Source organism: Telmatherina bonti (genome assembly GCF_933228915.1).
Source record: "Telmatherina bonti genome assembly, chromosome: 24".
NCBI classification, from domain to species: Eukaryota; Metazoa; Chordata; class Actinopteri; order Atheriniformes; family Telmatherinidae; genus Telmatherina; species Telmatherina bonti.
In genome coordinates this window covers 11,490,454-11,516,496 of record NC_136633.1, presented here as the reverse complement: position 1 = coordinate 11,516,496, position 26,043 = coordinate 11,490,454, and the positions used below count along the sequence as shown (strand labels likewise).

Below are 26,043 nucleotides of genomic sequence, written 5' to 3'. Positions count from 1 at the left end.
AACAACAGTTAAGAAGAATCGGATCACCACGTGTCAATATTTCAGCATGAAAACCAAACGTCTCCACTAAAATTCAACCCAGAATTTCCTACCATGGATGCATTGATCACTGTCACCATGACGGCAATTACAGTACAAAAGATCCATAGATTAAGGCTGTAATCGATCACAGAATTGAGGACAAACAGTGCGACGGAAATAAGACACAGAAATTGCACTTATTTAAATCATAGTAAAAATTTTACGATATGAGCAAAATGCTGCATCAGGTTTTATAAGATTCTCCTGATGATTTATGTGTTCAAATCGTCTGAGTATGGATAAAAATTGAGATTAGAAATATGAAGAGGAAGAAGTGTGAATGTAACATTGTGTCCCACGATTTTCATTTTATTAGGATTATCACCAAAATAGCTGTTCTGGATACTTTATCGCCCCAAATCCAAACAAAGCTGGAACACCAGAATAAACATAAACAACATACCTATGCTAAAATAGAGATATTATATCATTTTACACCAAGAGCAACAAAAAGCTGGATAAATAACTTACATGAATCAGAAACAACTGGAGGAGACGAGGTTGCTGGCAACATGTCAGCAAAATGACTGGATATAAAAGGAGCATTTCAACGAGTCGACCAATCGGAGACAAACTGGGTCTGAAAACTGCGAAAAAGTGTTAAATATAAAATGATAAACTATTTAAAGATCCAACCGTCTACATCACATAACATTACTGCAAGATTTAAATTATCAGAAGGAATCTCTGTGCGCTGGGGGCAAGGACAAACGTCACAACTGGATGCTCATGGTGTTTACGTTTCATCATGCAATATGTTGTTCATGTTTAGAATAAAATCAGGGTTTGTGGAACCGTAAATCATTGCGTTGCGTTGTTTACGTTATTTATCTCCACAGCGTCGCGAGTCGGAGTCGCAGGTATGAAGCTGAAGTCTCAGTTCTGTGATCATCTATTACAGCGGAGCTCAACAAAAACCAAGAGTGTGTTCTCCAACTGCATGCGGTCACCACGACGACCAGGCTTTGTCGAGAGCATTGCTTTATTTTAATCTATGTCCACAACGGCACTTTGATGGTTAATCACATGACCACTTGGGGGGGACACAATTAAGGCGCAAGCATGCACACACACACACACACGCACACACACACATATTGCTGCTGTCAAATTTGTTTTACAATTATTTCATAATTGTAGAAGAAACCAGTTAAGAGCTTTTTTCCTTCATTTAATTTTATGTCTTTGATTTGGACTGAAATGATTTTATATTAATTGCAGCTTAAATTAAAATAAAATAAAATTAAAAAAAAGGAAATAACACACAAAGCTGACAGGGGCTCTGGTTATTCTTTTTTTTTATTATTTTATCTGTTTTATATTTTATAGCCCAAAATTTCAACGTGTTTTTTTTAAACTCAGTGGAGTCAGCATTAACACAAACACACCTACACACAACCACACACACATCAACATCATGACCTGAAGTCACAACAACATCTGAGAACATTTTGTTTTGTTTTTTTTGCTCCATTCAAACTAAAATTTCTTGTTTTTTTCCAGACGTTTTATATTCATATTACAGCAACGTTACAACACAAATATTTATCCACTGTCGATATTTTGGAGAAAACTGCCCAACTACAGGAAGGAAACACAGCTGGTCACGAGGGTCGAATTCAAAACCAAACCTCTTATCATGTATAAAAAAACGGGTCACAATAATGACGTCTAGCTGCTGTTTTCTGGGTTATTTTAAAAAAAAACAAAATACTAAAACTTTGGATGAGCTCATCAGAGACAGAAGAGGAGAATGAACACTTTGGAAACAGACAGCGAGATCTGCTGGAAAGCTAATCACCCATCAAAACGCGAAGAAGCAACGGGAGCAAACGGAGAAGGAATGAAAACATGAAGGAAAATGTAGTGGGAAGCTCCTAGCATCATCTCACTAGTGTTAACAAGAATGTACCAAAACTAAAAGCAATAAGTGCAAACTGTGGCTACAACCCTGCGCCGGATAGCGTGCTTCTCTTCAGTATGGCGTCTGTAGAAAACACTGGAAACGGGAGTTAAGTGTCTGCAGGGAAGAGTGCATGTGGCTTGTTGGGGACTGTTTAAACCTTATAGAACTTGGACGAACTCCATTAGTGGCACATCATTAATCAAAAAAAAAAAAAAAAAAAAAAAGAAACATTAATATAAGGCAACTAAAGATGAAAAAATCTAACTAGCTCTGTGTGCTACATGTAGGAAAACCAATTCACACACAAGCTGCGCCGCCTAACGGGAGCATTTCCAACATGAGGTACGTTGCACTTTAACGACGCATCAGAGGCTGAAATTACAGATGTGATTCTAAAGACTTGGTACCCACAACCTTCAGCTTGTTTAGGAATTCCCACCAGACAGGAAGTCCTGAATCTGAACGCTCCTCCTGAACCAGGTCCAGCATTTCAGAGATTGTCCACACGATTTAGTACCATGTTCACGAGTTAACCTGAGTCTATCAACTCAACCCCCCTCCTCTCTTTAGCTCAGACTCCTAAGCCTAGAAGACGTTTGGTAATGTTTGTGAGGCAAATTTCTTTTGGCACAATAGAAAAGAAAAAAACAAAATAGAATACAGAGTAAAAAAAAGAAAAAAAAGAAAGAAAAAGAAATGTAGTGTTTTCTCTTAACCTTTCAATAATCCCACCGAATGGTTGCTAGGAAACGGAGAGGAATAAAGTTTGTGTATGAGATCCGACCAATCAGAGAGTGTGATGGAAGACACTGTAACGGATGCGGGAGAAGTTATATAAAACTAAAGGATGACTGGACAGAGAGAAAGCAGTGGGAGTGGAGCAGCAGACGTCCGTCTGTCCCGACTGGAAACGAAAGGACAGCAAGACAACTGATGAGGAGCTGCTGCTTTTTGTGCCATTGCTTGTTTGCAGGGATAATCCTAGAACTTCATGCTTACCCCAACAAGGAGAGAAAAAAAAAACAAGTTGCTTTTACTGATGTGAAACAGAAAAGCAGACGAACGCGGCTGCTGGTCCTGATTGGTCGAGAGCGGAGGTGAGTTGAAGTCTAAATGCTGCAGGGGAGAGCGAGGCCTCTTATCGGGTCTTAAGGAAAGACCAGATGCTGCTGGTCCAGCAGGGTTCTGGTAAAGTTGTTAATCGGTCCAATGGCGCTGAGTGACATGGCGTTGTCCCGCCCCCACAGCAGGTTTGGCCCGAACACCACTGCCAGGTTACTGTTGGTCATCTTGTTCACCTCGCTGTTGGCAGACACCTGCAAAACAGATGGGACACGTGGTAGGGCACGGGTGGGGGGGGGCAGGTGGTAGGGCACGGATGGGGGGGGGGCAGGTGGTAAGGGACGGGTGGGGGGGGACACGTGGTAAGGGACGGGTGGGGGGGGCAGGTGGTAGGGCACGGATGGGGGGGGGGCAGGTGGTAAGGGACGGGTGGGGGGGGACACGTGGTAAGGGACGGGTGGGGGGGGCAGGTGGTATGGGACGGGTGGTAAGGGACGGGTGGGGGGGGGGGCAGGTGGTATGGGACGGGTGGTAAGGGACGGGTGGGGGGGACGGGTGGTAAGGGATGGGTGGGGGGGGACACGTGGTAAGGGACGGGTGGGGGAGGGCGGGTGGTATGGGACGGGTGGTAAGGGATGGGTGGGGGGGACGGGTGGTAAGGGACGGGTGGGGGGGGGCAGGTGGTATGGGACGGGTGGGGGGGGACGGGTGGGGGGGACGGGTGGTAAGGGATGGGTGGGGGGGGACACGTGGTAAGGGACGGGTGGGGGGGGGCAGGTGGTATGGGACGGGTGGTAAGGGATGGGTGGGGGGGACAGGTGGCAAGGGACGGGTGGGGGGGGGCAGGTGGTATGGGACAGGTGGTAAGGGATGGGTGGGGGGGACAGGTGGCAAGGGACGGGTGGGGGGGGGCAGGTGGTATGGGACGGGTGGGGGGGGATGGGTGGGGGGGACGGGTGGTAAGGGATGGGTGGGGGGGGACACGTGGTAAGGGACGGGTGGGGGGGGCAGGTGGTATGGGACGGGTGGTAAGGGACGGGTGGGGGGGGGGGGGGGCAGGTGGTATGGGACGGGTGGTAAGGGACGGGTGGGGGGGGGGGGGACGGGTGGTAAGGGACAGGTGGTAAGGGATGGGTGGGGGGGACGGGTGGTAAGGGACGGGTGGGGGGGGGCAGGTGGTATGGGACGGGTGGTAAGGGACGGGTGGGGGGGGATGGGTGGGGGGGACGGGTGGTAAGGGATGGGTGGGGGGGGACACGTGGTAAGGGACGGGTGGGGGGGGGGGCAGGTGGTATGGGACGGGTGGTAAGGGATGGGTGGGGGGGACGGGTGGTAAGGGACGGGTGGGGGGGGGGCAGGTGGTAAGGGACAGGTGGTAAGGGATGGGTGGGGGGGACGGGTGGTAAGGGACGGGTGGGGGGGGGCAGGTGGTATGGGACAGGTGGTAAGGGATGGGTGGGGGGGACAGGTGGTAAGGGATGAGTGGGGGGGGGCAGGTGGTATGGGACAGGTGGTAAGGGACGGGTGGGGGGGGGCAGGTGGTAAGGGACGGGTGGGGGGGACAGGTGGCAAGGGACGGGTGGGGGGGGGCAGGTGGTAAGGGACGGGTGGGGGGGGGGCAGGTGGTATGGGACGGGTGGTAAGGGACGGGTGGGGGGGACGGGTGGTAAGGGATGGGTGGGGGGGGACACGTGGTAAGGGACGGGTGGGGGGGGGCGGGTGGTATGGGACGGGTGGTAAGGGACAGGTGGTAAGGGATGGGTGGTAAGGGACGGGTGGAGGGGGGGACGGGTGGTATGGGACGGGTGGGGGGGACGGGTGGTAAGGGACAGGTGGTAAGGGACGGGTGGGGGGGACGGGTGGTAAGGGACGGGTGGGGGGGGCAGGTGGTATGGGACGGGTGGTAAGGGACGGGTGGGGGGGGGGCAGGTGGTATGGGACGGGTGGTAAGGGACGGGTGGGGGGGGGCGGGTGGTATGGGACAGGTGGTAAGGGATGGGTGGGGGGGGACGGGTGGTATGGGACAGGTGGTAAGGGATGGGTGGGGGGGACGGGTGGTAAGGGACGGGTGGGGGGGGGCAGGTGGTATGGGACAGGTGGTAAGGGATGGGTGGGGGGGACAGGTGGCAAGGGACGGGTGGGGGGGGGCAGGTGGTAAGGGACAGGTGGTAAGGGATGGGTGGTAAGGGACGGGTGGAGGGGGGGACGGGTGGTATGGGACGGGTGGGGGGGACGGGTGGTAAGGGACAGGTGGTAAGGGACGGGTGGGGGGGACGGGTGGTAAGGGACGGGTGGGGGGGGCAGGTGGTATGGGACGGGTGGTAAGGGACGGGTGGGGGGGGGGCAGGTGGTATGGGACGGGTGGTAAGGGACGGGTGGGGGGGACGGGTGGTAAGGGACAGGTGGTAAGGGATGGGTGGGGGGGGGCAGGTGGTATGGGACAGGTGGTAAGGGATGGGTGGGGGGGACGGGTGGTAAGGGACGGGTGGGGGGGGGCAGGTGGTATGGGACAGGTGGTAAGGGATGGGTGGGGGGGACAGGTGGCAAGGGACGGGTGGGGGGGGGCAGGTGGTAAGGGACAGGTGGTAAGGGATGGGTGGGGGGGGACGGGTGGTAAGGGACAGGTGGTAAGGGATGGGTGGGGGGGGGCAGGTGGTATGGGACAGGTGGTAAGGGATGGGTGGGGGGGACGGGTGGTAAGGGACGGGTGGGGGGGGGCAGGTGGTATGGGACAGGTGGTAAGGGATGGGTGGGGGGGACAGGTGGCAAGGGACGGGTGGGGGGGGGCAGGTGGTAAGGGACAGGTGGTAAGGGATGGGTGGTAAGGGACGGGTGGGGGGGGGGCAGGTGGTATGGGACGGGTGGTAAGGGACGGGTGGGGGGGGGGGCAGGTGGTATGGGACGGGTGGTAAGGGACGGGTGGGGGGGGACACGTGGTAAGGGACGGGTGGGGGGGGGCGGGTGGTATGGGACGGGTGGTAAGGGACAGGTGGTAAGGGATGGGTGGTAAGGGACGGGTGGAGGGGGGGACGGGTGGTAAGGGACGGGTGGGGGGGACGGGTGGTAAGGGACGGGTGGAGGGGGGGACGGGTGGTATGGGACAGGTGGTAAGGGACGGGTGGGGGGGACGGGTGGTAAGGGACGGGTGGAGGGGGGGACGGGTGGTATGGGACAGGTGGTAAGGGACGGGTGGGGGGGACGGGTGGTAAGGGACGGGTGGAGGGGGGGACGGGTGGTATGGGACGGGTGGTAAGGGACGGGTGGGGGGGGCAGGTGGTAAGGGACGGGTGGAGGGGGGGACGGGTGGTATGGGACGGGTGGTAAGGGACGGGTGGGGGGGACGGGTGGTAAGGGACGGGTGGAGGGGGGGACGGGTGGTATGGGACAGGTGGTAAGGGATGGGTGGGGGGGACGGGTGGAGGGGGGGACGGGTGGGGGGGCAGGTGGTAAGGGACGGGTGGTAAAGGACGGGTGGTAAGGGACGTGTGGGGGGGGACGGGTGGTAAGGGACGGGTGGAGGGGGGGACGGGTGGTAAGGGACGGGTGGGGGGGCAGGTGGTTATGGGACGGGTGGGGGGGGACGGGTGGTAAGGGACGGGTGGGGGGGGGGCAGGTGGTATGGGACGGGTGGTAAGGGATGGGTGGGGGGGATGGGTGGTAAGGGACGGGTGGGGGGGGGCAGGTGGTAAGGGACGGGTGGTAAGGGACGGGTGGGGGGGGGCAGGTGGTAAGGGACAGGTGGTAAAGGACGGGTGGAGGGGTGGACGGGTGGTAAGGGATGGGTGGGGGGGGACACGTGGTAAGGGACGGGTGGGGGGGGGGACACGTGGCAAGGGACGGGTGGGGGGGGGGGCAGGTGGTAAAGGACGGGTGGTAAGGGATGGGTGGGGGGGGGCAGGTGGTAAAGGACGGGTGGTAAGGGACGGGTGGGGGGGACAGGTGAGGGGGACAGGTGGGGGGGTGGGAGTCGGTCAGCTGTACCTGAGACAGGAACGTGATGAGGTATCGCAGCGACGCATAATTCTCCTCTGGCAGAGACTCCACCAGAGTTGTCATCACCTCCACCTGGTTGTCGCTGGAAACGCCTGCAGAGAAACACAGAAACCGGATCGGGGGGGGGGGGGGGGGGGGGGACAGAAGAGGAGAGGTCAGGTTCAGGAGCTGCATCCCGATCAGCTGATGTTTACAAGGAAAACTGCTGCTCTTCTTTAAAAAAATAAACACTTAAAGCTTCACATTTTTCCTCAGCAGAGTAATAAAGTATTTATTTATTGAACCCAACTTCATCTGAAGTAAGCATAAAGGAGTAACTGAGTGTTAGGAAGAATGAAACCAGAGGACATCGTGGTGTTCTGAGTTAATGCAGCTGACTGAAAGAGCGATGGGAGTTCATGTTGCTGACTAAAACAGTGTCGTGTCCAGTTATAAACCTGTCAGGTGTTCAGTCAACAACAGTACTGATAGTTATGTTATAAAGTTCTGGTTTCTGCCGGGACTGAATCTGTTTCCGCCCTCTGATGATCATGTTATTAACAGGTAGAGGAAGTTAAAGCAGAACTACGGCTGCAGTGTAGAAGTAGAGAAACCAGAGCTGATGATGAGCAGGAGGGGAGGCTGGGAAAAGACATCAGCAGCGTGAGCTACTAAATATCTGCAACAACTAGTTCAGCTGCAGGAGGTGCAGCGTCATATCACAATAACAGAGAATCCAGAAGAAACTGGACTGGAAACCAGGAAAACAGAAGCGGGCTGCACAGCGCAGGGTCCCAGTTGACACCTTAAATGTAAAGTTTTTACTTTTATCTTAAATAAATAAAAAAAATAATTAATTAAAATACATAAATAAAAATAAAATAAAAAATTAATTTAGATAAATAAATAAAATTAAAATAATCAAAATAAATAAATAAATAAATAAAAAATTAAAATAAATAAATAGAAATTAAATATAAATTAATTAAATAAAACAAAATAAAATATGCTTTATAATTAAAAAAAAAAAATCAGTCTAGGTGAAAAACGTGGATTAAATTCTTTTTAAACTGTATGAAAAGTCCTTTCTGAGTGGAGCTGTCCTGACTTGGAGTGATAAACAACACTAAGCTTGACCCGCTAAATGACTGTAGAATAGAACAGTCTGGAGCGGGCACGCTGATAAATCTCCATGACAAGTTCAGCCGGGAAACAGACATTTTGTGAAACAGCCGTTCGTCCGGACGGGAAGACTGGATGGTTTCAGGATGTCCTGTTTTCATGAGCTGGACCTGCATCGTTTGCCACAGATCCACAAAGGTTTTGCACTTACTGCTGAAGTTGACGATGTCATTGTAGAGCTGGTAGGTGAGCAGAGGCTCAGGAAGCTCCCTCAGGAACGTCTTCAGGATCACAGCAGCCAGGTGGACGTCTTCCATCTCTCTGAAATTCACTGACACACCTAAAACACACAAATGGGTCAGTCTTTCCCTCCTCCCAGGATCAGGATCAGTGAGCTCCGGGTCAGAGCGACTTCACACCTGAATTATACTTGAGCTGAACCTCCTTCACCAGGGTCACGTTGGCCGACCGTCTGAAGATCCCCTCGATCTCCAAACCTGACGGAGACACACAGATCGCAGCAGAACATGAAGGTTACACTGACATCCCGTTAAGATTGACGTTCTCCAGCTGGTTCTGTCTGGATCACCTTGTTCTGACAGGAAGCTGATGGTGTCTCTCATCACCACGGGAACCAGATCATCATCTGGACTCCTCTGTCTCAGCCTGAGAACATGAGAACGACAAACTCAAATCAGAAACTTGGTTTTCCTGAACAGCTGCTGTAAAGAGCGACAACTTACAGCGAGAGCGAAACTCCGAACACCTGGTTGGGAAGAGGGGGGCTTCGAGGAGGAGAGGTGGGCGGCTGGGCGGTGGGTTTCAGAGATGCTCTCAGCTTGTTGTCATACCTGACAAACACAGGATTTCACAGGTAAACAAACACCTCGTTCCTGATTCTAAATGTTCCCAAAACATGAAATGTGTATGTCTTACTCTCGGACTCGAGCGGGAATCACCAGCTGCTCACACTTCACCACGTCCTCCAACTCGCTCAGATAACTCACATAGTTGATCTTCCTGCCGAACTTAAAACTACAACACAGGAATAGAGAGACTCCGCTTCATTTACACCCAAATGCTGCTCTGAAACTGCTTTTCTCTGCTACCACGGCTCTATGTTACGCGTCAGAAAGAATAGAAAAGAATAGAATGAATTAGAAGCTCATTGACAAGAGAGTTTTTTTTAGTCAGTCGCCAAAAGATCCCAATAACGGCATAAAAAAATAGCTTGATTTGTTGCTAGTTGTTTTTTTTTATTTGACTAGAAGCATAGACTGTATATAAAGAGATGGATGGAGCCGCCGTGACGTCACACATAGGTTTCTAAAGAGCTGAATTGAAGCTTGGTGGGCGGTTCCTACCATCGCCATCTTAGCAGCGTCACGTGTGTCGTCTCACCCCGAAAATACAAATATGGGCAAAGAGCTGGAGCTGAGAGGGAGGCTGTGAGCGTCATGGTGGATGATTGACATCGAGCTAACTCCGAGCTTTCTGTAGCTAAAAGCTAACCCGGAGCTAACAGGAGCAAACCAGCTAACGGAGGTAAGCGGGCTAAAGCTAAGTCATGTTGTTAACCGGCTAAAAAGCTGTTTTTTTTCTACGTTCTTCTGACTTGAACCAGGAGATCGGCTTATTGTCAATCAAAAGGACACGCCCCTAAATATGCCGAACTTCAACATTAAATTACTTTTAAACGGGCGAGTTAGAAAAAAAGTCACTCCCCCCATAGTTGTCATGAAGGTAAACCTGACCTGTTAAACCTAAAATGGATTTTTGAACCAGGCTGTAAACATGTTTATTTCTGCTGTGAAGTTGGTCTTTTTAACATGGGAGTCTATGGGGATTTGCTCTGTTTTGCAGGCCCTAGTGGATGAAGGGGGAACTGCAGTTTTATGTACTTCCGCATAGGGTTCACTTTTAACCGCCGGAGGTTGCCGCTTAAATAGAAGTAATAAGACGGGTCTGAATACCTGCAGATGTTCGTGGAGCTCTAATGTCAGATCAGTTTAATAGGTGTACCAGGAAACTAATTATTTTTTTGAACAGATTTATTGACTTATTGATTTTTTTAAAATCAATTATTGGTAATGAACGTGTCCAAGCCCTACATTAAATATAAAATATAAACAGGTGCTACAGGCACTTTTTTTTTTGTGTGTGGAACAATCCACTAAAAATAACACAAATATTCACAAAATTCTGGTGTTTCTTAAATTATTGATGAAACAAAGAAGCATTTTATTTTCACCTGAATATAATACATTTTCCTAGTTTAACCAGATAATCTTTTTTCGTTGGATAAAAATATTGTCAATTCAGATAAATGGAATGGATTTTTAAAAATAATTTGTTAATAAAGAAAAAAACTACTTAAAATATTTAAAAAATGATACCTTAAGAATAAAAATGTTTTTATCTTAAATCTTTATTTAAAGATAATCTTATTTTGAGTTATTTTTTGTTTTTTTTGGTTTTTTTTTTACTTTTGCAAAATAGAAAAGCCCAAACTTTATAAAGATTTTCTCTTTAATCTCCAAACGTGCACCAACAACGGTGGAAATGTGCTGCTTTTCTGCACGCGCTGATCTTTCTAGATTTCACTGGAATCCAACAAACCAAAGTTAAGCTGCTTTCTACTGTTTAGCCATTATTGATGGTTTATACTTGGCTTCTGGGTGGAAATTTCATTTCCTTCTGGTGTTTTCTAACACTTTACACACAAACATCATATTTCTGACTTTTAAGAAAATTTCTTTACATAAATATTTTGGTATTGGTATGTTTCCCTTGGCCAACCATTAACGTTTTGTTTACTTGTGCTCCAAAGCTGGCTGGGAACAACCAATACTTTCGCACATGTGTTAAACTCTGATCCTTTCCATTGTTTCCACTGAGAGCTTTCTGGTTGAAGTCATCTTATCAGTAGCTCATTAAACTCAGAAAACTGCAGACTTATTTGCATATTTAGACTTTTTCATCACAACTGAATTTTTCCATATTTTTCTTACTATTATAATGTAAAAAGCTGAAAGAACAAACTCAACACAATAATTCTTGACAGTGTTTGTACTTTTCTGCATGGAAACGCTGAATGCTTCACATTTTTTTCATTTTTATCTTTGCTCTCTTATCACAGGAACAGATAACTGCTGACTATGACAACAGCTATTGTTCAGCAGCAGGACTTTTCCACTGATAAACCTCCCGCAGAACTGTCCGACATATAAAAAATGTAACAGTTTATATATCAGGCAGTAGGGCTGAGACGATTTGTTTTTGTCCTGATTCGATTCAATTCCGATTTTTTTGGGTGCTGATTCGATTTAAATTGTGATTCTAACTATTCTTCGATATTGCTGATTTTTGTAGAATAAAAACTAAAAAAATGTAGAAAACCTTTTTTTTTTGCTCGTCATTTTTCTTGATTTCAATTAGGAAAAGACAACACAGTAGCTAGACCATCATTCTGCTGGTATACTGCCCAAGAAGACAAGTTAAAAGATCAATGAACATAATAAAAATGACAAAATTTATTATAATGGATTATTTCTATTTATTTGAATTTTTTTTTTTTTTTTTAAATCTTTAAAATTGTGAAGCAAAAAGATCCCGATTTTTCGATTTGATTTTCCCACCTCTATCAGGCAGCATAAATATTCAACTTAACATAATTTATGCTCTAACCTACACGAGGAAAGGTTGTAATGACTTAAAAGCAGTTGGAAACTATGTTGTTGATATGTAAAGATAAAAAAAATACCTGATGATTGGTTTGAAGAGGATCAGCAGAGTCTTGATGAACATGGTTGGATGGACGATGTAGAGGGCTTTGATGTTCTTCTTATACCTGGAAACACAAACGTGGGTTTAGACAACATGCCATACAGAGGAAAAATCTGTAAAATCTCCATTTTAAAGTCAAGACTAATGAAAACTAACAAGTAATTTTAAACTCATTCTGATCAATTAGTCCTCTTTATCTATATGTATTCTTCAGATAAAAGGCTGATTTGGTTGCTGCTTAAACATAGATGTTAAAATTCAGCTACAAGTCTGATTGAAGCTGGGCACTAATCTTAAAATGAACATCTTTGTTCTTCATTTAGCTAAACAAATTCTGGCACATCCAGGTATTGATATAACCAAATCATGCACTTCAGCTCCCTGTGAGACTGGAATCCCCTGATGAAGCTGTAATATAGAGCTGAGTGTCATCAGCATGATTATGAGAAAATTATTTGTTTCTATAATCCGTGCTTGTGGAAACATGTAGACACTTAATAACAGGCAGCCCAACATGACGCCTTGAGGAACTCTGCATGTAATCTGTGATTCAACGGTTCTGAAGATGCCAATTTATATAAAATAGTAAATATATAGCTGAGTGTCGTCATCATAACTATGATAAAATGTTTTGTTTGTTTCTGTGATGGCAGCACGAGCAGCCATGGACAGGTAACTCTTTTTGTTTTGTTTGCTTGATTTTACAGGTAAATGCACTTTAAATACACATTAGCAGGTTTTGACTAAATGTTTGACCATCTACTTGACTTATTTTGTCACCTTGTTGCAGCTAAATAATTTTGTTTGGAAGGCTGCTGTGGGGGAGTTGCCTTGAACAACAAGAGGCCAAAACCAGAGCCTTGAGGAATTCCACATCATTTTTATTTGAGAAGATTTATATTCACAAGCTGACGCAAGATACTTTGTCTTTCAAGTAAGAAACAAGCTGAGATCACGTTGGGAATCTCAACACATCAACGTGTGGTTATTACAGTATAAAACTTACTTCCTGTCAAACTCCCTGTATGCGTCTCGAAGCCAGCCGAGAGATGGTTTGTTTTCACTGGTCAGGCCATGATGGAAATAGATCAACGTATAGTCACTTTCTACATACTGATCCAGTGTTCCTTTCAGATACCTGCAAAATATCAACAAATTTAACATTGTTTAAAGGCATCGTGTGACATAACAGTCAGGTTTTCCATTTTATTTTGTGTAACTGAAACTGTAAAAGTTGCAAAAATAAAAAGAAAAGAACAGAAAATAGAGAAACAGACACTTCCTCTGAGGGTTTCTGAGAAACGGTGTCATGCAAGAAAATTCACATTCTTGCATGACACCGTTCTTCTTCTGACTGAGGTTGGCTAAAAATGAACCACAAGTCACTGATGCAGCTCCCCACTCACATCAACAGCTTGTGATGGTCAAGCTGGTGCTGAGGAGGCATCCTGCAGGCGTTAAACACGATCACCTTCCTGCCAAAGTTATCGTCACCTACGGACAGAAATTCAGCATCACGAGTATATCAAGATTATCTAACCAGATTGAAGAAACAGACAAAAAAAAAGGAAGAAACAAAAAAGAAACAAGCATATTCGCTGGAAATCTGACCTGCAACCTCAATGATCTGATGTCTTGCGATGTCATAGAAAGGATGGTCCCAGGACAGGTGGGGCGACGTGGCGTTGAAGCACTGAGAAACATCCGTCTCTGGAAATTACAGCAACAAATTACTTCCACTGCTATTTCCTCACATTTGTTGATGAAAATTACTAAAAATAACAACTTGTTTTTGTTTTATTCTTTGCCAACTTAAAGCAATACAGGCCTGCAATAGGCAGCTTTAAGCCATACTTAGTGAATGTGAAAAATTCTAGTTCGTGTAAATAATGTCTTTCTCACACACCACAGTAAGTCATGGAGTTCCTCAGGGTTCTGTACTTGTACCGATACATTTAACATTGTACTTACTTCCATTATTACAGAGGACACCCTCAGCCAGTTGTTTGTGCATTCTCTTATGTTCTTATTGTTTATTGAATATATTATTATTGGGTTTTTTTCCCCTCTATTTATTTATGTATGTTTTTATGTGAATGATACTTTTTGTTTTTTGCTGCTGGAAATTTTAATTCCCCTGAGGAAGTCAAAGGGGTCAATAAAGTCTAGTCTAAGTCTATAAGGTAATATTTTAAAACAAATAAGGCGTACATTTTCCCTTTGATGTAGATGAGGCGTGCCCAAAGTTGGTCCTTGAGGGCCGCTATCCTAGAGGTTTTTGATACATCCCTGTTCCAATAGACCCGGCTTCCAATAAATGGATCTAACAGCCAATGAAGTTCTGCATAATGACTAATTAACTTGAGTTAGGTGTGTTGGAGCAGGGATACATGGAAAACCTGCAGGGTTGTGGCCCTGGAGGACCGGAGTTAGGACATCCCTGATGGAGATGATACTAAGCCGCACTGACTCTTCATGACGCCAATTAGTTTGCCAGATTACAAAGATGTCTTAAAGATAGGAAGACCTGCAATTTTCTCCTTCTAAATGTAGAGGTTGTCGTGTTTGGACCTGAAAACTCAGGACTAAACAGTTTGGCTGTGCAATTACTCTGGATGGGATTCACTTGCTGTCCACTACAGTGAGACTTGTTCTGCACCACAATCTGTCCTTTGACTCATAGATAAGAAAAAAAGGTTTGTAGAACTGCCTTTTTTAATCTACAGTTGTGCTCATCCACTTTAATTAAAGAAAAGGCTGAATTTACAACAGTCACTCAAATAACTGGAGACTTAAAAAAGGGGCAACTAAAAATTTGCAAAAATATGATTTAGCACTGTTTTTTCTTGAGTTGAAGAAAGAAAAAAACAAACAAACAAACAAATTGGTCCTGGACAAATTAGAGACTTTTCTGTTGAACAGTGGGACAAAATACCTGTCAACAGGTGCAGAAGTCTGACTGAGAGGAACAGAAAACACCTGACTGGAGCGGAAACATTAAAGGATTGTTCAACTAAATATTACTTTATGACTGATGGAATATGTAATAAATTATCTTATTTGTTTGCTTTTTTTAAAAAAAATTTTTTTTCTATTGAACCAGAATTAGAAAATAAGGTAATGATTTTCATAAATTTTTTATTTATAATTACTTTAGGCAGTTTCAGCTTATTTTACAGGCAGCTGTTTTTTTCCTTCTTTAATGAAAGGGTATGAATAAATATGAGCACAACTGTATGTAATATTTACAAAATGAGGAACATTCAGTCTCAGAGTGATGCAGGAAAAACTAGTCCAGATATTTGTTACTTCCAGACGAGACCACTGTAAAAAAAATGATCTGATAGATTCTGACTGACACCCCTCTATCTTTAAGATTAGACTTCAATCTTTTCTTTTTGATAAATCTTCCAGTCAGGTCTGGCTTGTGACCTTTATCCATCCATCTAGTTCTGCTGCTGAGGCTACTGGGGGATGTCCCATCATGCACTGGGCTCCTCATTACAGAGGTGGACAGTAATGACCTGTGCTGGGATGATGCTGGGATTCAGATGATGCATGTTGCAGTGATCAGAACCATCTCACCTGACTTGGTCAGCATGGACTCATCAGCGGGCCACTGCTGGTCCTCAATGGTGGCCAGCTTCAGCTGTCCTAACTGTGCCGTTGTGGGGTCTTCACCCACGTCTACCAGCAGCTCAGAAGACATTGCGCACACTGCAGAGTGATGTTACGCACCCCACTCTCGCACACAGACAGTACGGTAATATTCACACTCTCTCTCTCTCACACACACACACACACAAAGCTGGAGCCTGTAAGAAACACAGAAACTTGAGGTCAGTTTCATAAGATGAAGATGGTTGAAGTGAGCGACAGGTGGCTGAACCGCCATCTTACATTTCTAATCTCAGCCTGTTTAGTTTCACAATCCAGACGTCTGCTTCAGTCACATCTGTGTTTAAAGGTGGGGAACCATCAGATGTGCTTTGAGGTTCATAACTAGCTGCCATTTTCTAACTCAGTGCTTTAATCTTTATGTCCAAACGAGCTGTCCATCTTCACATGTACGCAGGAAAGCATACAGACTGTTTTAGAGAGCTCTTCTTGGACTGGTTCCTTTATACCTGGGAGGAATCACATAATCACTCCTGTGATTATTGTAGTTTGACTGACCTTTGTGCACACTAGGATTTGGAAAAGTATGTCTGGTTACAAGGGGGGTGGGAAATCAAATAGAAAAAAATAGAATGTAGAGATTATTTTGTTTCACAATTTTAAAATAAATTTTTTTGTTACAAAATTTTTTTTTTTCCAAATAAATAAAAATAATTCATTATAATATACTTTTTACTTGTCTTCTTGGACATTATAGCAGCAGAATGATGGTCTGGCTACTGGGTTGTTTTTACCTCATTATATCAAGAAAAATGACGAGCAAAAAAAAAAAAAAGTTTTACACATTTATTTTGTTTTTAATCTTCAAAAATGAGCAATATTCAAGAATTGTGAGAATTGAAATTTAAATCGAATCAGCACCCAAAAAAAAAAAAAAAGAAAACCCAATCGAATCAAATCGAGACAAAAGCATATCGTCACAGCCCTACTATTTATATGCAGTGTGGTTATCAGGTATGCGCTGCTGGAGGGGGAGGAGGGGAGCCGGGAGAAGAAGTTTATATAAGTATAAATATAAGAAACGAACAACTTCAACTCAGTCCTAACATTTTGATTGGTCAGAGTTTTTACAGATATACAGTAAACTGAGGTGTCTAACTATATTTCTTATTGTTCATGATTACAGAATGTAAAGACTCCTATCAGGACGAGGAACCACTTCACCCAGAGTAAAAAATGTCTCTGAGCAGGATTACCAACTATAGCTTTAACTCTTATTAACTACGATGACGTACACATTTAAGAGTGAAAAATGAATCTTAGAAACCTTCTTCCGTTAACCTGGATGTCTGCTGGGGTCGTCGTCATGATAAAAGACGATTTTAAGGCCAGGGTTTCTGAACAGAGGCCTGAAGGTTTTACGTCAGAAGTGATGTGATAATTCCCTCAACCTAGGGCTGGGCGATATATCGAATATACTCGAGATATCGTTGCTAGTCCCCTGTGCGATATAGAAAATGCCTATATTCGTCATATTCGAGTATCCTGTTGTCATGCAGTTTTTAGCTGTGGGCGGGGTTTTCTCACTCCTCCTCGACTCTGCACCGCTTTGCACAGAGAGTTAAAGCAAGCGCACCTAGTTACGTACATAACGTGAGCTACGTGCTACGTCATGAGAGGCAGCGTGTAGCCACTGTTGCCAACTTGGCGACTTTCTCGCTAAATCTGGCGACTTTTTTGTGAAAAGCGACTAGCGACAAATCTAGCGACTTTTACTGGAGTTATTGGAGACTTTCCTGGTGTTTTGGCGACTGACTTTAAAGCGCATATTGTAAAGTTATTGTTACGAACGAGTGTCTCTTCCCGTCCTAAAGCACTCAGTCTGCTCCGGCTGCAGCTGCAGCCAGTCAGAGGAGCAGAGAGGACACCTGCACGACTCCATCTACAGTCACAATGAACAGCCAAATCCGCCACTGATCCCGCTCTGGATTACAGAGTGGGACGTAAATTTTAAAGTTTTTCACGTCACGCAAAATAATTAATTCTATTTGATTACATTCACAGCCTCTGTCACTTACTCACCTCATCCACTGTGTGTGTGACACAAGCATATTTATCTAGCTCCTCATGTCTCTAGAAAGTACAGAAAGGAGTGGGAATCAAACCCTGAATTAAAAACTGGCTGAAGCCGTTTATTGGAGACGATACGAGGACATTCTGCCTGTATAAGACTGATTTCTACGCTAAACTCTGCGATTAAAAAAAATACACGACGACTAAAAAACGTATCCATAAAGCAAAGCCTTATAATAGTTCATCTTTTGAAAAGTCCCCCCCTAAAGCACCTATTTTTATACGTTGCATTTATTACATCATGCAAAGGCACTTTATTTAGTTTTAAAATGACATGTTTCTGCCACTGCTTTAACTGTTCAATAAATACGGTTTTGATCAGTTTGCTTCGTTACAATTTCATCCTTTTGGCATAAATGTTTAAATCAGCATATCTTGATGCAGTATGAACAATTATGTTTTAATGGAGACAATGCACCAAAGCATTAATTCAAGGCTAGGTAAATATTGAGATATATATCGTGATATATATGTCCATGAAGACAAATTAAGAGATCAATAAAAACAATAAAAATGACAACAGTTTTGTAATGGATTATATTTATTTATTTGAAAAAAAAAAAAATTTTAACAAAAAAATCAATTTTCAAATTGTGAAGCAAAAAAATCCCAATTTTCAATTTTTGGATTCGAATTTCTCACCCTGAGCGGTTTCTGTAATAAACCTTCTACGTTTTTCCCCAGAACCTGTCCTGTAGCAGGAAAGGCAGCGAGTTATCTGACATGCTACACTACGACGATCTTACGCTATTCTGGATGGTCCAAAGACAATAACAACTAGAAACAGGGAAGTTGAATAACAGCAGGACACAAAGGTTTCGTATACGTAGAGATTGGGGTTGCAGAAACCTCCTGATACCGGCGGTGCAGATTAATCTGGACTCAGATTGCTGGTTCAGTAAACCAGGAGACTCTACAATGTAAAAGGTGGGAAGCTGCACATCTACACAGGGTTTATATAAATAACATCAGCTGACATATTGACAGGCGTGAAGCTCTCTCTGAGCGACAACTCTGACAGCGGCGTGATAACGACAAGATTAATTGACTAAAAAAAGACAAAGTCATGGCAACCAACACTGGAAGTGTGCTGAAATTATGTGACTCAGCTGAGCATAAATTAAAAAAGATAAATGCCAGAAATGCTGTGAGCTAAACTAGATCGGTTACATTCCTGGTGTTGCCTTTTCCCGTTTTGGTTTGGTCTTTATGCCTAAATGGAGCCAAGTTTACTTATTTCTTTATTAACTAAGGATATTCAATGGTAAGGAAGTAGAGCCTAATCATTAATTCAGTTCAGCTTTACTTGTATAACGCCAATTCACAACGTCATCCTGATGAGCAAACTCATTGTCAACCAACCAGTTTCATAAAAGGCAGTTCAAATGAAGGTAAAACAATTAAACTCAACTTCAACCCAATCCCCGGTTCTGAGCAAGTTCGTGGTGGTGGGCGAGCACCGTGACAAAGACCCTTCTTAAATGTTTGCCTACCAGTGAAAAAAAGGGCTTTTTGTCATTTGTCATTAATTAAACTTGTAATTTAATAACGCATCAAATATGAACAGACTGGAACCTACATGTTTGAAAAAAACGAATTAATTTTTTTTAGAAAATATTGAAAATCTTACATACTCCACCTTTGAACAAAGACGCTGCACAAAATGACGAAACTGCCCCCAGCACTTCCTGTGGTGCTTTGCGTCATTTTGCTTGGTGTTTAGAGTTCTTCTACTATCTGAAAAGCCATGGTTGGTAAATGACGTTAAGTTGCCTGGCGCAGCGTTTTATTAGCAAAGCCGTTATGGGCGTTTATAAGGCAATCGTCGACAATGAAATTTCTCGTCGATGAATTTTCATTGTTGACATTGCCGACAAATCGTTGCAGGCTTAATCCCCATCACAGACTGTATATAGAGAAGGGCAGAGACTCCGTGACGTCACCCGTAGGTTTCTGAAGAGCTGAACTGAAGTTCAGTGGGCGGTTCCTACCATCGCCATCTTGGCAGGGGCATGCGTGTAGTCTCACCCGGAAAATACAAATATGGGCAGAGGTGGAGCTGAGAGAGGGGGGCTGTGAGCGTCATGGTGGATGATTGACATCGAGCGAACTCCAAGCTGCCTGTAGCTAAGAGCTAACCGAGATAACCCGGAGATAACTAGCTATCGGAGGTAAGCAGGCTAAAGCTAAGTCACGTTGTTAACCGGCTTGTTCTACGTTCTTCTTACTTGAACCAGGAGATTAGTAACCTGTCAATCAAAAGGACACACCCCTAAATATACTGAACTTCGAGATTAAATTACTTTAAAACGGGCGAGTTAGAAAAAAATTCACTCCCCCCACAGTTGTCATGAAGGTAAACCTGACCTATTACACCTAAAATGGAGTTTTGAACCAGGCTGTAAACATGTTTATTTCTGCTGTGAAGTTGGTCTTTTTAACATGGGAGTCTATGGGGATTTGCTCTGTTTTGCAGCCCCTAGTGGATGAAGGGGGTACTGCAGTTTATTGCACTTCCACATAGGCTTCACTTTAAACCGCCGGCAGCTCCGTCCATCTTTCATACACGGTCTATGATCCCCATACATACATACAACCTAAAAACATGCTTCTGTGTGGAAAGATGGCTTCAGGGCTTTGATCGGGACATTAAAATGATCGTCCATTCTCATGACAACAGAAAAGTCTATTTAAAGCTAATCTTCTGCAGCAGTTCTTCTCCCAGTCTGTGGAAAATGTGCTCGACATGCAATCATGCACGAGGAAAAGATGATGAGAAAAAATGCAAAGGCTAATCTTCATCCTTTCTCCTCTTCTGTCTGACTGCACTGTGTTTAAATGGAGCTTGCATCAGCTACATGTACCACTCAGTCAAGCTGAAACTGCAACCAATAATTAACTGCAACTGTGTCCCCATTTTATAAACACCCCCCCCCCCCCCCCCCCCCCCCGCCTCCCCACCCCCACACGCTTTCTCCCTTTAACACAACATTTACTCTCTGCAGTGTGATGTTATGCTAGCTGACAGCATGTTGCTTTAAATAAATATTGCTACTAACCAACAGACACAGCCAGTGTGTTCCTGCTGACCACACACACAGTAAAGACACAGCTCGACTGTTAACCAGTAACCACAGTGGTGTCAGAAAGACGCTAACGAAGGTTTGAAATGATGTTGACATCAGCAGCTTCCTTTTTTTTTTTCTAAATTATCTTCCTGAAAATGAACTGAAGCAGCAGTTCGGTGAAGGTCACATCATCACCGGTAGGAAGCAGCACAATTTACTCTCTTAACCAGCTAACATGACTGCGGTGACTCATGGTGGCTGCTAAAAATACCATGTTAAAGATCCTGCCGGTCCAACTAAACATGTAACCCCAGCTGCAACGACATCCACCATCTCAGTGTGGTTTGTCTGATAAGGATGATAAAAAGGACGGCGATAACATCTGTACAAACTGAAGAGGATTAGTGAATCTGCAGCTCGGTGAGACCTTTAAATGGCCTGTAACAACCTGGACAACAAACCTGGGAAACCACAGTCCTGAATTAATGATGAGGAGCTGAGATCTGCAGAGATCTGATCCACTAACATCGAACAGTTTTCCAGATAAATGTATAAATATGTTGTAGAGGCAGGAACATAGTGTTTATGTTGCCATGCTGCATATCTGCAGAGAGAAATGCTTTCCTGACTCATTCATTAACTTGATCCTGTTTTCAATTAATCTTAATCTAATTTACTATCGTATTGTTATCTTTGCTATTTATGCTGTCTTCTTATTTAACACCTGCAAAGTTTTTATGTAAAGCACTGAGTTTTGGACATGAAATGTGCTTTACAAATAAACTTGCCTTGCCTAAACTAAAGAAACTGAAACACAAGAATAAATTCAGATCCAATCCAACAATATTGGAAAGAAATACCTGTTATTCACTACATACAGATCACGTTTCCTTATTTGAAAATGCAAGATCAAAGTAAATAAAATTAAATAAAATATAAAGTGGCAAAGTGAAAAAGATTAAACTCAATATAATGAAAATGAAATTATTAATTTAATGAGCGAAATGGAAAAACAAGAAATATAAAACATAAAATTAAATAAAATATTTAATATGTTTCCACAAAAAATAAAAGATAAAATTAAACGAATTATAACAAAATAAGTTTTAAAAAAGAAAAAAAATTAATGACAAAGTATCTATCCCTCTATCCGAGGTTGGATGAAAGATTAAAATTAATAATATTAAATTACAAAAAACTGAATAAGATAAAAACAAAACTATACCAAATATATAAAAAAACATACAACAAATACATTTTTAAAAATTAAAAAAAATAAAATAAGAGGTCAATCAAATAACAAAATAAAAAAGAATCAAGAAAAAATGACAATTAAAATATATATCATTAAATTACACAAAATAGAACTAATTTTTTTTTAATTATACAAAATGAGATAATACATGAAATTGAAAACAAAAAAGAAATAAGCAAACTAACATTAAATTTTAAAAAAAACTTTTAAAAATGGAAAACAAAATTAAAAAACAAACATGAACACAATTAAAAAATAGTCAAATAATCTAACCAATTAAAAAAAATTGAAGGTTTGACTCAGAAACAACTTTTGTTTTACTTTTCTAAAAGTCACTTGCATGTATCAGCAAAACAACCTGAGTCAACATGAAACTTATTTTGCAATGTTATCAGTCATTTTCCCCTCCGCAGTATGAAAAATAGAATCAAGTATTTCCTGAATATGAATTCAGCAAATAATTTTAAGCATTTAAAGTTCCACAATCTTAAATATCTCCTGCTTTCTGCTGTCGGCCAACAACAGCAACAAAATATGAATGTTTCACTCAATATGTCTGCAGTGGTTTTGATCTGCCAACACATTATTTTCAGGGAAGAAATACCACCAGATAAGGATAGGTATGTTACAGGACTAAAAACCACAGAGAGAACTATTAGAACGATTTGTCAAATTACTAAAAAGGTGACCCGAGACAAATTATGTCTAACATGGGTGTGACTTCACACCAAGCAAATAAACACCCAGCATTGTTGTGTGGTTTTATCAGCACCACAAATAATCATATGACCGTCTGCTGGCTCAGAAAGTTCTGAGAGGAACAGAAAAGGCTGAATCAGCTTCTCAAGAGGGGTTCGGTTCGATTTGTGGCAAGAAGCTGAAAGGACGCCGGTTCTGGACAGATATGGTTTTAAACAGCAAATAAACATGAAAGTTGTAACTTCCTGTAAGCTGAGCTGTTCATCGAGCCTGTCAGCATACCTTCACAAATAACATGTCTAATGAAGAGCAGAGCCATCATGAATATCATAATCTGATGGTGAAACCAGTCCATTAGATAAAATATAAATGACTTAAGCTTTATCTTATGCATCCACAGTAAGATGATCCACCAACCCACTGAAGCAGCATGTGAAAAGCAAACAGGAAAGCCTTGACAGCAGAGCAGTACTGCAACTGTTGCTCTGCCTATCAGAACACCTGCCGACAGGTGTCATTGTTTCAGGATTGTGTTGATACAGACTTCCCTGCAAACACTGTGGTCATATGAGCCATTTCTAAAAGGATCCAGCAGTCACAAAATCCTGCTGCATTCATTCCTCCCATCTCACAGCAGAGGAAAGCAATTTGGTCAAAGGATTTTGTCACAGGGAGGAGGTTCTAATGAAAACAATGGTTAAAAATCTGAATTTAAACATTGTAGTTGCATTTTATTTAACAGGCTGTTTACATTTAAATTGAAAAGCAAGACCTCATGATGTATAATTACTTATCAATTAAAGCCTCGTTTTTAAGAAACGTTTTAAATCACATTTATGAATAAATGTGCACAGAACTAATAAGTAAAAGCAAATTAAACTGACTAAATTGAGATGGAGTTTGTCGAATCACTTTTTTTTTTAAAAATACAGAAACCGATATAACAATTAGATGCAATTTCCTGAAACCTTTTTTTTTTTTTTAAATTTCCTGGAACCTTTTTTTTTTTTTCTTAATTGTTTTTCATTTCCTGGAACTTTTTTTTTTTTTTTTTATAATTTTGTTATTTTTTTATTAATATTATTATTATTATTATTATTATTATTATTATTATTATTATTATTATTTTTAATTTCCTGGAACTTTTTTTTTTTTTTTTTTTTAAATTTTGTTTATTTTAATTTCCTGGAACATTTAAAAAAATATATATATATTTTCTAATTTCCAGGAACATTTTTTTCATTTATTATTATTATTATTATTATTATTATTATTATTGGGTTTTTTTTTGTTTGTTTTTTAAATGATTCCAGCTGGTGAGAAGCTACAGCTAAGCTAACTTAGCCACATTAGCAGCGGATGCTGCAGGCGTTAGCTCTACAAGGTGTTCCGGCTCATTCAACAGGCATAAAAAATACATTTTCTTATCATAGGTTCCCACTTTGCACCAGAGTTAAATGTTGAGGGTAAATAAGGTGTTTTTTTGTGCTTAGCTTCGCTGAACTGTCTTACAGACAAATAAATCGTCATTTTCACAGAAAACTAGCCACCGAGAGACAGTGGGCGCGCGAGCGTCCTGATCAGATTCTTTAAAATCGCCACAAAGAGATTGGAAGGAATGAAATTTGTTTACCGGAGTCGCAAAGCTGCTCCGATTATATCCGCTGCGCTTGAAGTCGTTTCTTCTTCTGACAGCAACACAGACCCGCGTCATCACAGCTTCCGGTTTGGTCCTTTCAAATTAATGGTGAGAAAAAAAATAAAAGCACCTCTGTTCAGTTCAATTCAAGTAAACTTTATTTGTATAGCGCCACTTCACAAGAATGTTGTCACAGGGCACTTTACATACACGAATCAACATCCACATCTTGTGAAGCCAATTCATACATATCCTATAATAGAAACTAATCGAGTCATGACTTCGATCCAATCCCCCATCCTGAGCATGCACGTGGCGATAGTGGGAAGGAAAAAACTCCCCTTCAACAGGAAGAAAACCTCCACAGCTCAGGGAGGGCAGGAAAGACAGATCAACATGTACAACTGCACTCTTTTCATCTGGATGTTCACCATGTGTTTGCTGTCTGATGGTGAAATGGGCTGAAATGGACTGGCGACCTGTCCAGGGTTTACCCTGCCTTTTGCCTAAAAAAGCAGTTCTCAAACTTTTTGCAACACAGTACCCCTTGTAAAATGTCTTTTCAGCCAAGTACCCCCTAACCAGTGCAAAGTACTTTTGGTTCAGAAAAAAACACGAAATAGAGCATTTTATCATTTGTGTTTGGCCTTTGAAACTTTAACTGTGTTTTGCACATCTCTACTATACCCTTCAACCAGGACATTGTTTCTTGTTGTCAAGGCGACAGTGGGGTTCAATTCACGTCGAAATGTGAGATTTTGGGAAGAATGAAATACTGTAAATCTAAATGTAAATTCAGTTCATGAATGTACACTTACATTTATTGGAATATATTACATATTTATATAATATTACATCTATATTATTTTATTCAAGGATGTTTTAAAGAAAACATGAAAGAAAATATATTTTTTCAAAAAATTCCACGTTCCCCCTGGAATGCCTTGAAGTACCCCAAGGGGTACGCGTGTCACCATTTGAGAAACAGTGGCCTAAAAGACTGCAGTCTCCAGCTTCCCCACGACCCTTAACTGGACTAAACGGTCAGAAAATGAATGAATGGTGATATGGGGAAATAACAGCTGCAGCATGTCTAATTTTTCTCACCATTCTGTAGATAATTAGCCACACACACATTTGCATCTGTTTTCTGAACTAAAACCAGTTTTAGATCAGAAACATTGACATTATTCCTACTTTAAGTGGTTCCGAGTCCCTCGAAAGAAATATAGGCCTACATTAAAGGATTACTGATACTTAATACATTATATAACATTGGCATTGTGCATTTAGCAGGGACTATAACACAGCCACACACACCTATATATATATCATCGCCGCCACCTCAAACGTCCACACATCTTACAAATAAATTACATTCATATCAGGCACTTGAATTTAATTTTTTTATTTAAACAATCAGCCCTCCGTAAGCTACTTCTTTCTTGCAGATATCACGTCCAACTTGCCATGAACTGAAGTTTCAGCAGGATCCCATTTGTCGGGTATAAATAGGAGACACGTGTCCTATTCTTTCATCATTTTTCTATGTTATAATGTGTATTTGAACACCTAACCATGATGTTAACCCTAACTAAGCACCTTTAATGCATAATGAAAAATACCGCATTGGCGAAAGAAACTAGTTAAAAATGTACAAAACAAATGTTTTGAAGTTACAGTTGTGCATGAGTGTGAGTTG

At 42.7% G+C, this 26,043-nt stretch overlaps 1 protein-coding gene across 1 annotated transcript; it reads right to left on the bottom strand.

The window, feature by feature from the left end:
* Positions 1 to 24,405, bottom strand: arhgap1 (Rho GTPase activating protein 1). Its single transcript, XM_079263998.1, has 13 exons — positions 24,336 to 24,405; positions 15,515 to 15,744; positions 13,541 to 13,639; positions 13,336 to 13,423; positions 12,936 to 13,067; positions 11,907 to 11,993; positions 9,080 to 9,178; positions 8,887 to 8,994; positions 8,733 to 8,809; positions 8,563 to 8,640; positions 8,355 to 8,483; positions 7,031 to 7,134; positions 1 to 3,303 (listed from the first exon to the last, which is right to left on the bottom strand). Exons 2-13 carry the CDS (start codon positions 15,636 to 15,638, stop codon positions 3,136 to 3,138), a joined length of 1,293 nt encoding a protein of 430 aa, XP_079120124.1. The 5' UTR covers positions 15,639 to 15,744; positions 24,336 to 24,405; the 3' UTR covers positions 1 to 3,135.
* Positions 24,406 to 26,043: the final 1,638 nt, after the last annotated feature.